Below are 13,474 nucleotides of genomic sequence, written 5' to 3'. Positions count from 1 at the left end.
TTTGATTTACCTTGTCTGGGCAATAGGCAAAATTAATAGGTAAATTTTTACCTCTATTATCTCTTGGAGGAGGATCATTCTTAATAGAAGCCACAGTCCGTCGATTCTATAGAAAAGAAAATGTTCGTTTTACTTTCTCTCTTTACTCTTCATATATATGTCTATCATAATCAGCTTCCTTTATTTATTTATTTTTTGCTGTTTTTTTTATTGTGGTTTCAATGGAGAAATACATCATCTGCTCACAAAATAGCTCTTGAAAAATACAAGTACAGATACTATAACACAAAGCAAACTCTAGTCATGAGACACTACGTACATCATGCGAAACCAACAGTCTGATCTCCAGGTTATGAAAACTAGAATTAAAAAGTCACTACACAGAAAAGGTCCAAGTTCCCAGCTTGGCAAAACTTGGGTGCGGTTACATGAAATGCTTAATAAACTGAATTCTTTTTCCCCAATGTGTGAACAAAATGACAAGACTAAATCTGTACCTGGCAATTTCAATCTAACTCTGAAGCTACACAGAACACACAGACACCTTGTAGACTTCACCTGTTAGTCTGACCATCTTTTCTTCTTAGGTGGTAGGAGGAAAGGCAAGGTGACTGTGCAGAGCAAAGATGTGGGACGTAGAAGTACTGTATACTAGACATTACAAAGTATGGTGAAAAGAAAGCCTCAATTAATGCATAGTCTAAGGGGGAAAAGACTACACTCCAACTTTGGAAAGTTAATTTAGAAGGATAGGGGAAGAGTTGAAGTAATTACAGTTTAACATGAAAAATGTACATGTGATAGAATGGAACACAATAGAGGATTCATAAAACATGCTCATCAGAAAAATCTGTTGGGTTTGCTTTGTCCAGATTAAGAAAGAATAACTAAGCTTATCAACATCTGGCATCCCTCATATTCTGTAAAGATGAATGCACTGCTGCTTACTTATGTGGAATTATTTATTGACAAAATGAAAAAAGGAGTAGAGAGCTGACTAGATGTCAAGTGCTTGCTAGAAATGATTTTTAAACGTTTCTACATGTAAAATTTACTGACAAATTTTAGTCAACCATTTAAAAATCAAAATTTGTTTAAAATTCTTGGAGAAAATGCCTTTTTGCCCACATGTTTAAAATTGAAAATCAACTTTACTATAGACAGGAGTTTTGTGGAACGTACAAAATTCCTCATATTTAGAGATCAAATGGCCATCCAAGATAGATATCATGTTTCACAGGCATTATTTTTAGTCACCCTAAAATTTCAGCCATGGGACCAAAAGTTAGTGTTCTGTGCCATGTGGCCACAGGGTCACTGCTTTCACATCATGGCTTAAGAAAATACTGGCATTTCGTTTTTTATGAAAGAAGTCCTACCTTATGCATACAAGCAAAAAGGGGAAAAGAAAAAGAACGGGGAGGGAGCAAAACCTTTGTTTCAAAGACAAGATACTGAAAGCAAAAGAATGTGGAGCTTTAACAAGCTCAAAGAAAAATATTCCCTGGCTGATCGCTGATTTGGATGCACTCTAAACAATTCTATAAAAAAAACCAGTATAGCATTTCTTAATCACGACCCCATCAAAACGAAGTATCTCCTAATTATTCTTTTAATGTCAAATATATACCCTAGAGTTGACATTTCATTTTTAAAGGTTACAGCTACCTCATAGGGACTGAACTAGATGTACTCTTATCTGTTCTCTGAAGTACAACAGTACACCACTGCACAATGGCATCCAATTTGAAAACTAATGGTAAAGGAAATTCTTCAGGAAAAAATGAAAATCTATCAAGCTGAAAATCTAAAATTAGTTCTACTTTCCAAAAAAAAAAAAAAATACATAAAAGTGCATCATCAGAATAAGGAATTCTTATGCCAGCTTGTATTGCAAATTTTCCAAACAATGCAGCAAACATAAACCCAGTCCACATGTCAATTATGAATACAAATACAGCCTGAGGTTTTTTTTTTTTAAAGGCAGTAATTTTTTGAAATAGTTAATGCAACTGTTGCTAACACAATTATCACAGTACTCCTGGCTTCACATACTAACCTGGACTTCCGATCAAGTGCTGATTAGTCCAGTAAGGGAGGTCACAAAAAAAACCTAAATCCATTTTCAGTCATGTCTAGTCTTGTACCCTCCATTCTCCTTTCTTAGCATTTGAAGACAACAGGTTGAGTTGGCAGATATTGTTTATGGGCCCCTGAGGTTGTTTTTACCGATTCAGTCTCAGTTTTATTGAATTCCTGATAACAGAAATAGGATTTGCAGGGAGAGCAGGGCTATCAGAAAGGTCTGTACTGGATGTTTTCTGAGAGGCCAACAGAGAAGCCGCTGTCTGAATGGTTTCCTTTCTTTTTTTTTTAATAAATTTATTTTTTATTTTTGGCTGCGTTGGGTCTTTGTTGCTGTGCACAGGCTTTCTCTAGTTGCAGTGAGTGGGGGCTACTCTTCATTGCAGTGCGTGGGCTTCTCATTGCGGTGGCTTCTCTTGTTGCGGAGCATGGGCTCTAGGTGCACAGGCTTTAGTAGTTGCGGCTCGTGGGCTCTACAGCGCAGGCTCAGTAGTTGTGGCGCACGGGCTTAGTTGCTCTGCGCATGTGGGATCTTCTCAGACCAGGGCTCGAATTGGTGTCCCCTGCATTGGCAGGCAGATTCTTAACCACTGCGCCACCAGGGAAGCCCAATCTGAATGGTTTCTGATTGAGTTGTACTTGTCTCTGTATCAAGTTACTCCTTTGTTTCTGTTTTATCATGCCCACTCAAAGCAACACAGCATCTTCACTTGTCTCATCCTCTTCTGTTTTGGTTTTCTTGGGACTCTCTTCTTTATGAGGTGAGAATGTCCTTTTGACTCCTACTATAGGATTAGGTGTCTTTGTTGCTGCATTTTCTGAAGGTCTTGGTGGTGGGTTTATCAGACGTGTTGAAGAAACAACTCTGGAGACCGTAGGCTTTGGTGGTGAAGAAATGGCTGGCTGTGTGGCAGTCTGAGGAATGCTTTCACTTCATGTACCCCCTGAGCTTTCACGGGAATTTACCTGTGGCACAGAAACTTCAGTAGCCTGTATGTTGGTCATAGATGCTGCTGTTACAGCTGGAGCAGGACTGTTTCTGCCCTGAGAACTGCCAGAACTGTTCAATATACTGGTCTTCATAGCACTGGTAGGTGAAGACACAGACATGCTGTTATCACTGTCCATAGACAAGTCGAGCCTGCTGTCATTCAGAGGTGTCAACCTGACACCTTTTGTTGAACACTTTTTCTTTTTCTGAAGCACATGATTAGGCAGTAGTTGATGGAGTTGCTTTCTTCTTACATGCATTGCAGCAATTTTCATGTCCACCTCAAACATCTTGCTGTTTATTGCTTGCCTATAAAGACTGAATATCGTAGGTGAGACCAACACTGAGATTTTCAGAGTTTTCTGTTTTTTTTACAACACTAACCCAATCACCCACATTGTGCGAAATTCTTCCTTGTCAGGATTTTCTTTGGGTGCTGGAAGTGACTGGGGATTCACATGAGCCAGTGTAATAAATTCATTCTTCTCCAAACTTCCAACCAGGATTCAGATTTTTTTTTTTGCGGTACATGGGCCTCTCACTGCTGTGGCCTCTCCCATTGCAGAGCACAGGCTCCGGACGCGCAGGCTCAGCGGCCATGGCTCACGGGCCTAGCAGCTCCGTGGCATGTGGGATCTTCCTGGACCGGGGCACGAACCCATGTCCCCTGCATTGGCAGGTGGACTCTCAACCACTGGGCCACCAGGGAAACCCAGGATTTGGATTTTTGATTCCACCAAGCCCACCCATTTTAGGCGTTGTTTTCAGTTGGTGCACTTGCTAAAGTACAATATAATGCTCGTTCTTTTGAAAGAAGTTGGAGCTTCAAAAAGTTTAGACCACTCTGCCTTACTCAGCAATATTTAATCTGTGATAGCAAGACCTTGTTTAAATTCCTCAACCATGACCATCCGTGTTGAAACGCATACATTGTACGTAGAGTTCTGTTGTGGGTATGGTGGTGTAATTATAGGCAGAAGATGGTACCTATCACTGGGATTTACCCTTGGGTCCCATATAGGCAAATTAAGACTGCATTCTTCAGGCTGTTTCAATAGGACTGGATTTGGCCATTCCCATTTAGAAAATATCAAGAAAAGTTTATGTACAAGAGTTGATGCTATTGCATTTGGATAAAGCTGGCAAGTTCTTGCTACTAGCATAGCCCAGGAAACACCACTGAGGAAACCTAATATATTGGAATAGATGTTGTGGCATTTGGCCCACAGTTTGATAGCTCTCAGGGTTAACCTGAAGTTGTCAATGTTTGGTACTAGATGCAAAATTTCATCGGTTACCCTGCAACTCCCTATGCATCTTATATCTAAATTTTTAAGCAGACTGTCATCTCTTAAGTCCAAGTCTTCTGGAATAGTCTGCAGTGATAATCTTGCAAACAAAATATCAATCTCTATCCCATCAAAACACAGTTTGATAACTGGTACAAGTGCCTCTTCAACAGCTCTTAAATCTTGTACTTCTTCCTGTAATTTGAACTTATAGAATGAAGTGAAAAAGTCACTTCGATCAACATGTCTTGGTGCAACACACAATGCAACAATATCGGCACCTTCTGTATGTACTCCTAATCTACAAGATCCAAATGTAAAAATTTTTCCACCAACCTTTTCAACTACAGATCGTGGAAGAGTCTTGCTTTCACTGATTTCTCATATCCACTCTTTTACCAGGTTATTTAATTTTCCCAAAATTAAAGTCCTCTTCCGCTTCAAAAAGAAAGCTCCTCTTCCTCTTCAAAAACGCTAGAGGGCTTCAGAGTCTCAAACAGTTTCGGTGTAAGTAGGGAGTCAGTCTCCTTGGGGGCTGCTATGCTGATGGGAGAGGTAATGCCACAGTGCTTCTGTGGCGGCTGTGTTTGCGGTGATCCCTGCGTTGTAACTGGAACTGGCATGTCTCCTGAGGTGGCAACGCCCAGTCACTCCCCACCCCACCCCCCTGAAACCGCTGCCATCCTGGGCAAGATCCACTGAGGCGGGGTTGGGGGGTGGGGGGATGTTTAAGCACTTCTCCTCCTTCCCCTTCATCCTAACATGGCCTCAGCTTCCTTTAATTAAACATAAGTGGTAGACATACAATAATATAAAACTAAATGAAAAAAAGGGAAAAAATAAATGACGAAAAACTAAAATTATCTTCTGATAAACTATCACTAATGTCATCAATATTCAAGTTTTTTTATATGAGTATCCTGCCACTGCCCCAAAATATTCAGGAATGAAAACGAGCCAGGCACTGTTCTAAGGACCTTATATGTATTAATCCATTTAATCTTCACAACAACCTGTGACATCATTATTACTGCTATTCTGGTTTCACAGATGAGGAAAGTGAAGCAAAGAACGATTAAGTAATTTCATTAAAGTGTGTGTTTTTTAATCATCATGCTATCCTGCCAAAATCATGTAATACACTTCATCTCTGGATGTCAGGGGTAAATAACAAAATACTAGTTTTAGACAACTTACAGCCCATTGTTAAACTGAAACATCAAAATACTATGAAATGCACTGTCGGTTTTTACTAAAAGGTTTCATTAGACTTTCAAAGACTTCAACACTGCATAGATAGGGCAGCAAGTTTTTGGTCCTATTATTTATTTACCAAGACTCTATTTTATTCACCTAAAAAAAAGATATCAAATAATGCAGTGGGTCTCAGTGCTAACTGCACGTTCAAATCAGATGGGTACTACTAAAAGGATATTGATGCTAGGGCCACCCTTTTTTTTTTTTAAACTATCTATCTATCTATTTTATGGCTGCATTGGGCCTTCATTGCTGTGCACAGGTGGGCTTTCTCTAGCTGCAGAGAGTGGGGGCTACTCTTCGCTGCAGGGCTTCTCATTGTGGTGGCTTCTCTTGTACAGCATAGGCTCTAGCAACGTGGGCTTCAGTAGTTGTGGCACATGGGCTCAGTAGTTGTGGCTCATGGGCTCTAGAGCGTAGGCTCAGTAGTTGTGGTGCATGGGCTTAGCTGCTCCGCAGCATGTGGGATCTTCCCGGACCAGGGCTCGAACCCGTGTCCCCTGCATTGGCAGGTGGATTCTTAACCACTGAGCCACCAGGGAAATCCCAGGGCCACCCTTTAGATAAAATAAAACTGAATCTCTGCGAGTGGGTCTAGGAATCAATATATTCTAAAAAATTTCCAGGTGATTCTAATGCACACCAAAAGTTGCTAATTATATTCCAAGAAGGATAAACTATGATGATCATTCAAGGTTGTGAAGCCAAGTATGAAAAACAGTCCACTAACAAGGGGTAACTAACTAATGACCTGTAAGCAGTGACTCTCAATATATTGAATTTATATAAATTGAAAATCTGTCTTATGGTCATATGCATGGTTTAAAAAGCACAATGTTTTGCTGATATTGTTGAGTTTATATCATATTATATGTGGATGCTTATGTATGTCTTCCCTGCAAGATAGTGAGTTCCTATAGGGCTAAAGTCATGTCATATTAATCTTTGTAGAAGATAAAATCAACAATGTAGTAAGAACTTTTGATTAATTTATTTTATTTATTTTTGGCTGCATTGAGTCTTCGTTGCTGCACCCGGGCTTTCTCTAGTTGCAGCAAGTGGGGGTTACCCTTCGTTGTAGTGTGTGGGCTTCTCATTGCGGTGGCTTCTCTTGTTTCAGAGCACAAGCTCTAGGTGCGCGGGCTTCAGTAGTGGCATGTGGATTCAGTAGTTGCGGCTCTCGGGCTCTAGAGCGCAAACTCAGGAGTTGTGGTGCAAGGGCTTAGTTGCCCCGCGGCATGTGGGATCTTCGCAGACCAGGGCTCGAACCCATGTCCCCTGCATTGGCAGGCGAATTCTTAACTACTGTGCCACCAGGGAAGTCCATGAAGTAAGAATTTTGAACACAAAGAATTGCACATTTAACAACTGCGAGGGACTATCTGATTTAAAGAGTTGTATTCTGATACAAAGTTTTAACACAGAGACATTTCAATAGAGAGGAAGAGGAATTATCTTTTAAAATAATAAAAATCACATGCCTTTTATTTTTGTGAAGATAAAACTGTTAGGGGGCATAGCATGGTTTTAAAATTTATAAATAAATTATTCTTCACAGATAATACAGAAATAGTTACACTACAATCTGTCATTTCCCATTTTTTTAATAAATGTAAATAGCAGAATTACTTTTTCAAAAGACTATTAAAATGGGAATTTATTATGAATAAGAAACTCATTTTTTTTTTATCAAAGTCATATGTATTCACTCAACAAATATTATTAGCAAGCAAATGGTTTCGACCCATGTCTCCTAAGAAACAATCAGTCTTAGGAAAAATCCTAATCAGGCATGGAATTTCTAGGATCTTACCTAATGATCGTCATAATTGTGAATTAGATAACTGTTCGATCCTTGAAAGTATGTGTGTATATACACGCATGTAGATGGCAGAAAGAATTAAGGTTTTTCTAAAAAAGCAAACAAATACTTAAACATACTCTTCACAGTCCCATTTCAAACCAAAATACACACACACCCTGCTCTGAATTTGCATCACTAACCTTTACAATTTTGTTTACTTTGGCTGAGGATGCTGGAGGTGGGGGTGTCTCTGGACTGGGCTCAATTTCTTCATCTGGTACAAGGTCAGGGTTAAGTGAAAAGATGCTCTCCAGGTCAATCTGTTTGATAAAATGCATATATTTTGAGAGTGAATTTGGACAATTAACCTCTCATTTTCAAATAAATTTATACACAGAGAATAAATGTCCAATCACATAAGATATGCAGGAGGAATCTACCTTTTTTTTTTCTTTTCTTTTCTTTTTTTTTTTTTTTTTGCGGTACGCAGGCCTCTCACTGTTGTGGCCTCTCCCATTGCGGAGCACAGGCTCCAGACATGCAGGCCCAGCGGCCATGGCTCGCAGGCCCAGCCGCTTCGCGGCATGTGGGATCTTCCCGGACCGGGGCACGAACCCGTGTCCCCTGCATTGGCAGGCGGACTCTCAACCACTGTGCCACCATGGAAGCCCCGAATCTACCTTTTTATCAGTGAAATTTTTTAATCACTTGAAAGTTTTTCAAGAATGATAAAGGATACATGCACTATATTAAACTATACAGTTTTCTGTTTTGTTTCATATTCAGAATCTTGATTATAAGACTAGAAATAAAATTCAACCCAGTGATCATACCTCTTTGCCTTTTGTATCTCCATTTTCTATCCATTCAACAGTTACACTTTCATTATCTTCATTTAAAGATGTTACCATTGCTTGATGTATTCGGCCTAAGTAAGAATAAAATATACACTTTTAAAATGCCACAAATTATGGTATTCCTAAATACTGTCAAAAATAATTTTATAATTTACAAACTTACAAAACTATGATACTACTTTCCTTACAAGGGATTTCCACAGATTCTCAGGATTAGGGAATGAATTTTATCTATGGGACCATAAATCAATTTGCCAATTGTCAAGACCAGGAACTCACTATGAGCCAACAGTGATTCTGAAGAACATAGAACAAAAATTAATGAAGCAATTTTTTAATACTACGTAGATATAAATACTTTTAAATTTCACTATCATATACTGTACAATTGATCAAATTGTTTTAAAATTATTAAGAAAAGGAATCTGAATCCAAAAAGTTTGGGAAATACTAATTAAAAATGTTCTCTAAATCCATTCCACTCCTTACTTTCTTTGACGACTACAGTATTTACCATCTATACAGAGAAGATGTTATATATTATGTATTAAACTTGTTTTCCCTCTCCTAATAGACTGTGGATCTTACCTGTTAATAACTATAGATTTAAATATTTTACATTTTTACATAATATTCCATTATGTTTATCACAACTTATTTAATACCTATTGATGGTCAGTTAGGTTTGTGCAACTTTTTTTTACTATCATAAACATTGCAAAAAATACTATTGCACATGCTGTCATGCACTTGTCATCGCACAGATCAACAGATATATATATATATATATACACACACACACACAGGAGTATGAGTACTGCGTGTGTATGTGTATTTTTTCACTTATTTCATCTGTTTTCATCTTACCCACCCATTTGATTATTAGTCAAGTAAGAATGGGAATTATTTGTTATATATCTGCATCTTCAATATTATGTAATAAAATGCTGAACATATGGAATTTTCATATGTATTTCCTAAATTAAATCTTTGAGGCATCTATAATTTATCTTAGAATAATTTACAGCTCTAAAATCTTTTTAAAATCCAGATATATAGTATATAAAACAATGTTATTGTAATAACAAGGCATACGTATCTTTAAAGAAAATATGAATACTACTAAGTTTATAAGTATTACTATGTATGAAGTTACTGTCAATCAATATTTTTTCTATATGGGCTCATATAAAAATTTGAAGAAGAAATAAATATAATCTTGTTAAAAATTCAAACTTTGAAGATTTAAGTACATACTCTCAGCTTTAATACTGGTGCTTTTTTATGTTTTTTGTTTGTTTTGTTATAAATTTTATTTATTTAGTTAGTTAGTTTTGGCTGAGTTGGATCTTCGTGGCTGCATGTGGGCTTTCTCTAGTTGCAGTGAGCGGGGGCTACTCTTCATTGCGGTACACGGGCTTCTCACTGCAGTGGCTTCTCTTGCACGGGCTCTAGGCATGCGAGCTTCAGTAGTTGTGGTGCATGGGCTCAGTAGTTGTGGCTCGTGGGCTCTAGAGTGCAGGCTCAGTAGGTGTGGTGCACGGGCTTAGTTGCTCTGCAGCATGTGGGATCTTCCCGGACCAGGGATCGAACCCATGTCCCCTGCATTGGCAGGCAGATTCTTAACCACAGTGCCACCAGGGAAGCCCTGGTGCTTTTTTAAAAGCTAAAATATGTACTGGCAACCTTTCCATGACAGATCAACATTAACTTTAACAATTTCATAGCATTCTATAAAAGGAATGCATAATTTATTCCTTTACTAGAAGTAATTTAAATTGTTTCCAATTGTTTGCCATTACAAGATGCTACACTGAGTATATGTACATAGGTGTGACTGTTTTCATAAATAAAATTTCTAGAAGCATACTGGGTTAAGGAGATTGAAATTTTGATAGATATTTGAAAATTGCTCTCCATTTATATTCCCATCAACAATGGGACCTATTCCTCCATACCCTATCAACACTGAGCATCATCAGTTTAAAATACTTTTACCAACATGATAGACTAGATCTTTCTTTAAGCTACTACTTTGTGAGCACATATATGTCAGAGACTGGCTCATTTCATCTACATTGGTTCATTCAACATAACAAACATACCTATGAAGTGGCTACCTCCCTTTTTAAAATGAAGAAACTGAAGCTCATGGTTATACAGCTAATAACTAACACGGATTTGAACCTCAGTCAGATGCAAAAGCACTTGCTAGTATTACTATGCTTCTCTTCTCTCCTAAATCAAGCTGATGGGGAAGAAGCCTGTGTGGCTTAAATTCCAAATACCCCTGTAAAAATTCATAAACTGTAGCATAGACTCTCAACCCTCACTGTGCACCAGAAACTCCTAGGGAGATTTTTTACAAAATAAAATGATGATGCCCGAGTTTTACCCCCAGATACTGTCATTTCTTACCAGTTCCACGGAAATCACCTTGCTGTAAGCCACCAAGGCCTTGATCTTGGATTATTGCAATTCTCTCCCAACTACTCTCTCTCTTCTACCAGATTTGCCCTACTGCCTATTCTCCATAGAACAGCCTAAACATTCCTGGTAAAAACTAAGTCAGATTATTCCTTTGCTCAAAACTTTCCAGTGGCTCCCCATCTCACACAGAGTAAAAGCCAAAGTCCTTCCAAAGGCCTTTTAATGTCATATAACAAAGACCTACATGATCTGACCCCTCATTACCTCTGTGACCTCGTTCATCCCTGACTATGGTAATTCTCCAGTTTTACTGACTGATCCCTATCTCACACAGTATTCTCCCTCCCTCCAAAACAGTTCTAAGTGGGTCAAGGACTAAAATGTGAAAGACAAATGTAAAAGCAACTGAGTAACTCGCGGTGCCATTTACTCAGATTAAGTGTAACTTAGAGGAGAAGCAAGTGTCGGGGGTGGGGAAATGATGAGCTGGAAAAGACTGAGAGGATTCAAGGAAGAGGATTAAAAAAAGGGAAATCAGATAATGCTCACTGAAATTTGATTTGGACAGAAATCAGGTAAATAACCAGTACAAATAGTATATGTCAGTTGGGTCCTCTGGGAAGCAGATGTTGAGACAGCTATGAGGACAAGAGGTTTATTGTGAAAGATAAAAGGAGAAGGAAACAGGACTGGTCATGGAAAACTTTCAGACCATGATGCCTATCTGAAACCTCTGAAAGAAAGGGGACATAAAGCAGGATTGAGCAAAGAAAGCCTCAGACCTTGATGCGGATCTGACAGTCTTGGCCAACCCATCAGGGAGCTCCAGAGCAAAGACTGACCATTAGAGGAGTGCCACACTGGGCCTAGTACTCACACCATGCTCAGTCACTAGCTGGAGGTTTCCCAGGAAACACAAGGCCTCAGCTCAAAAACTATGGAGCCTTAAAGATATTAACAGCTGAGGCTGTCAGCTAAATGTACTCCCTGAAGCTGAATAAGTTTTTTTCAAAGGGGGATCCAAGCAGTGTATCTATGATTGCCACAGGATGTGAACAAGAGAAAGATTGAGTTTAACTGGTAATGGAAGCAGAGAGTAGACCCCAGAGAGCCATGAGCTGCCCTGCTATCCAGCATTACAATCTAAGAGGAGCTACCATCTCCATAACACGAGTAGTGAGGCTGAGACCCAACAGCCACTCCCCCCCCACCGCACCGCCCTTGGCAGCCTCACAACAGTAACACCCACTAGTGGGGACAAGAAGATTATTGCTACAAAGGTTTTGGGAAAAGTGAAGTGGTTTAATATAACACATTGACACGATTTCATCAATAGGAAACGACTCCAAAGAAGATGCATTTGAACAATGGACTACCATAAAGAATAACTTCCAGTAGGAAATGGAGAGGCTGTGGTTGAGGTTGTTGAAGAGTACAGACAGAGGTCTCCATGCAATTCCCAACAGAACTACCACAATAATGAGAATAGAGAAAAGCACATGCATGTTTCAAAAGGCAAGACCAACACCACCATTCTTATTGTTAAGCATCTAACACAATATTCCAACATTCCTAAGGAGGGAGAAGTGACTTAGTGTACTGATACTAAGTGTGTGAGGAGAGGCAGACCAGTGGGACAATGTCTGTATTAGGATCACAGATTACGATTTCACAGGGACTTTAATCTCAAAGGACAGCCTTAGAGAGATCAGTAAGGAAAAGGATAAAGAAAATCACGGAGATAACACCCAGTATCAGCAGTCTTCTCAACAATGGTACCTCCACAACTTCCATTACTAATGCAAACACCCAGAAAGCCTTAAGCCACAAGTCAGGAGAGTCAAAAGCAGCTGATCCCCCAGTTAAGACGAAGCTCTAGACATCTAGTAGGGCAGGACTGAGAAAATGTTGGCTTATCTCTACCATAGTCCAGTTTACTCAACCAACAAGAAATGAGTGTGTTGTTTATGGTTTCCTTTATTGTGCAAAAGCTTTTAAGTTTCATTAGGTCCCATTTGTTTATTTTTGTTTTTATTTCCATTTCTCTAGGAGGTGGGTCAAAAAGGATCTTGCTGTGATTTATGTCATAGAGAGTTCTCCCTATGTTTTCCTCCAAGAGTTTGATAGTGTCTGGCCTTACATTTAGGTCTTTAATCAATTTTGAGTTTATTTTTGTGTATGGTGTTAGGGAGTGTTCTAATTTCATTCTTTTACATGTAGCTGTCCAGTTTTCCCAGCACCACTTATTGAAGAGGCTGTCTTTTCTCCACTGTATATTCTTGCCTCCTTTATCAAAGATAAGGTGACCATATGTGCATGGGTTTATCTCTGGGCTTTCTAACCTGTTCCATTGGTCTATATTTCTGTTTTTGTGCCAGTACCATACTGTCTTGATTACTGTAGCTTTGTAGTATAGTCTGAAGTCAGGGAGCCTGATTCCTCCAGCTCCATTTTTCGTTCTCAAGATTGCTTTGGCTATTCGGGGTCTTTTGTGTTTCCATACAAATTGTGAAATTGAGGTGGATGGACCTAGAGTCTGTCATACAGAGTGAAGTAAGTCAGAAAGAGAAAAACAAATACCATATGCTAACACACATATATATAGAATCTAAAAAAAAAAAAAAAGGTCATTAAGTACCTAGGGGTAAGACGGGAATAAAGACACAGACCTACTAGAGCATGGACTTGAGGATATGGGGAGGAGGAAGGGTAAGCTGTGACAAAGTGAGAGAGTGGCATGGACATATATACACTACCAAAC

General features: G+C 39.0%; 1 protein-coding gene and 1 pseudogene across 2 annotated transcripts in view; both read right to left on the bottom strand.

Annotated features, from left to right (window-relative positions):
- KIF2A (kinesin family member 2A) overlaps positions 1-13,474 on the bottom strand; it is a 68,546-nt gene that overhangs the window by 25,550 nt on the left and 29,522 nt on the right. For both annotated transcript variants that reach the window (XM_060142991.1, XM_060142992.1), the window contains exons 2-4: positions 8,260-8,354; positions 7,627-7,746; positions 52-106 (exon numbers count right to left, since the gene is read on the bottom strand). In XM_060142991.1, coding sequence (XP_059998974.1) covers positions 52-106; positions 7,627-7,746; positions 8,260-8,354 — 270 coding nt within the window. The remainder of the gene's footprint in view (positions 1-51; positions 107-7,626; positions 7,747-8,259; positions 8,355-13,474) is intronic.
- On the bottom strand, positions 2,724-4,988 carry LOC132518082 (poly(A) polymerase alpha-like; annotated as a pseudogene).

This window comes from Lagenorhynchus albirostris, chromosome 3 (genome assembly GCF_949774975.1).
Source record: "Lagenorhynchus albirostris chromosome 3, mLagAlb1.1, whole genome shotgun sequence".
NCBI classification, from domain to species: Eukaryota; Metazoa; Chordata; class Mammalia; order Artiodactyla; family Delphinidae; genus Lagenorhynchus; species Lagenorhynchus albirostris.
This window is presented reverse-complemented; position numbering and strand designations above follow the sequence as displayed.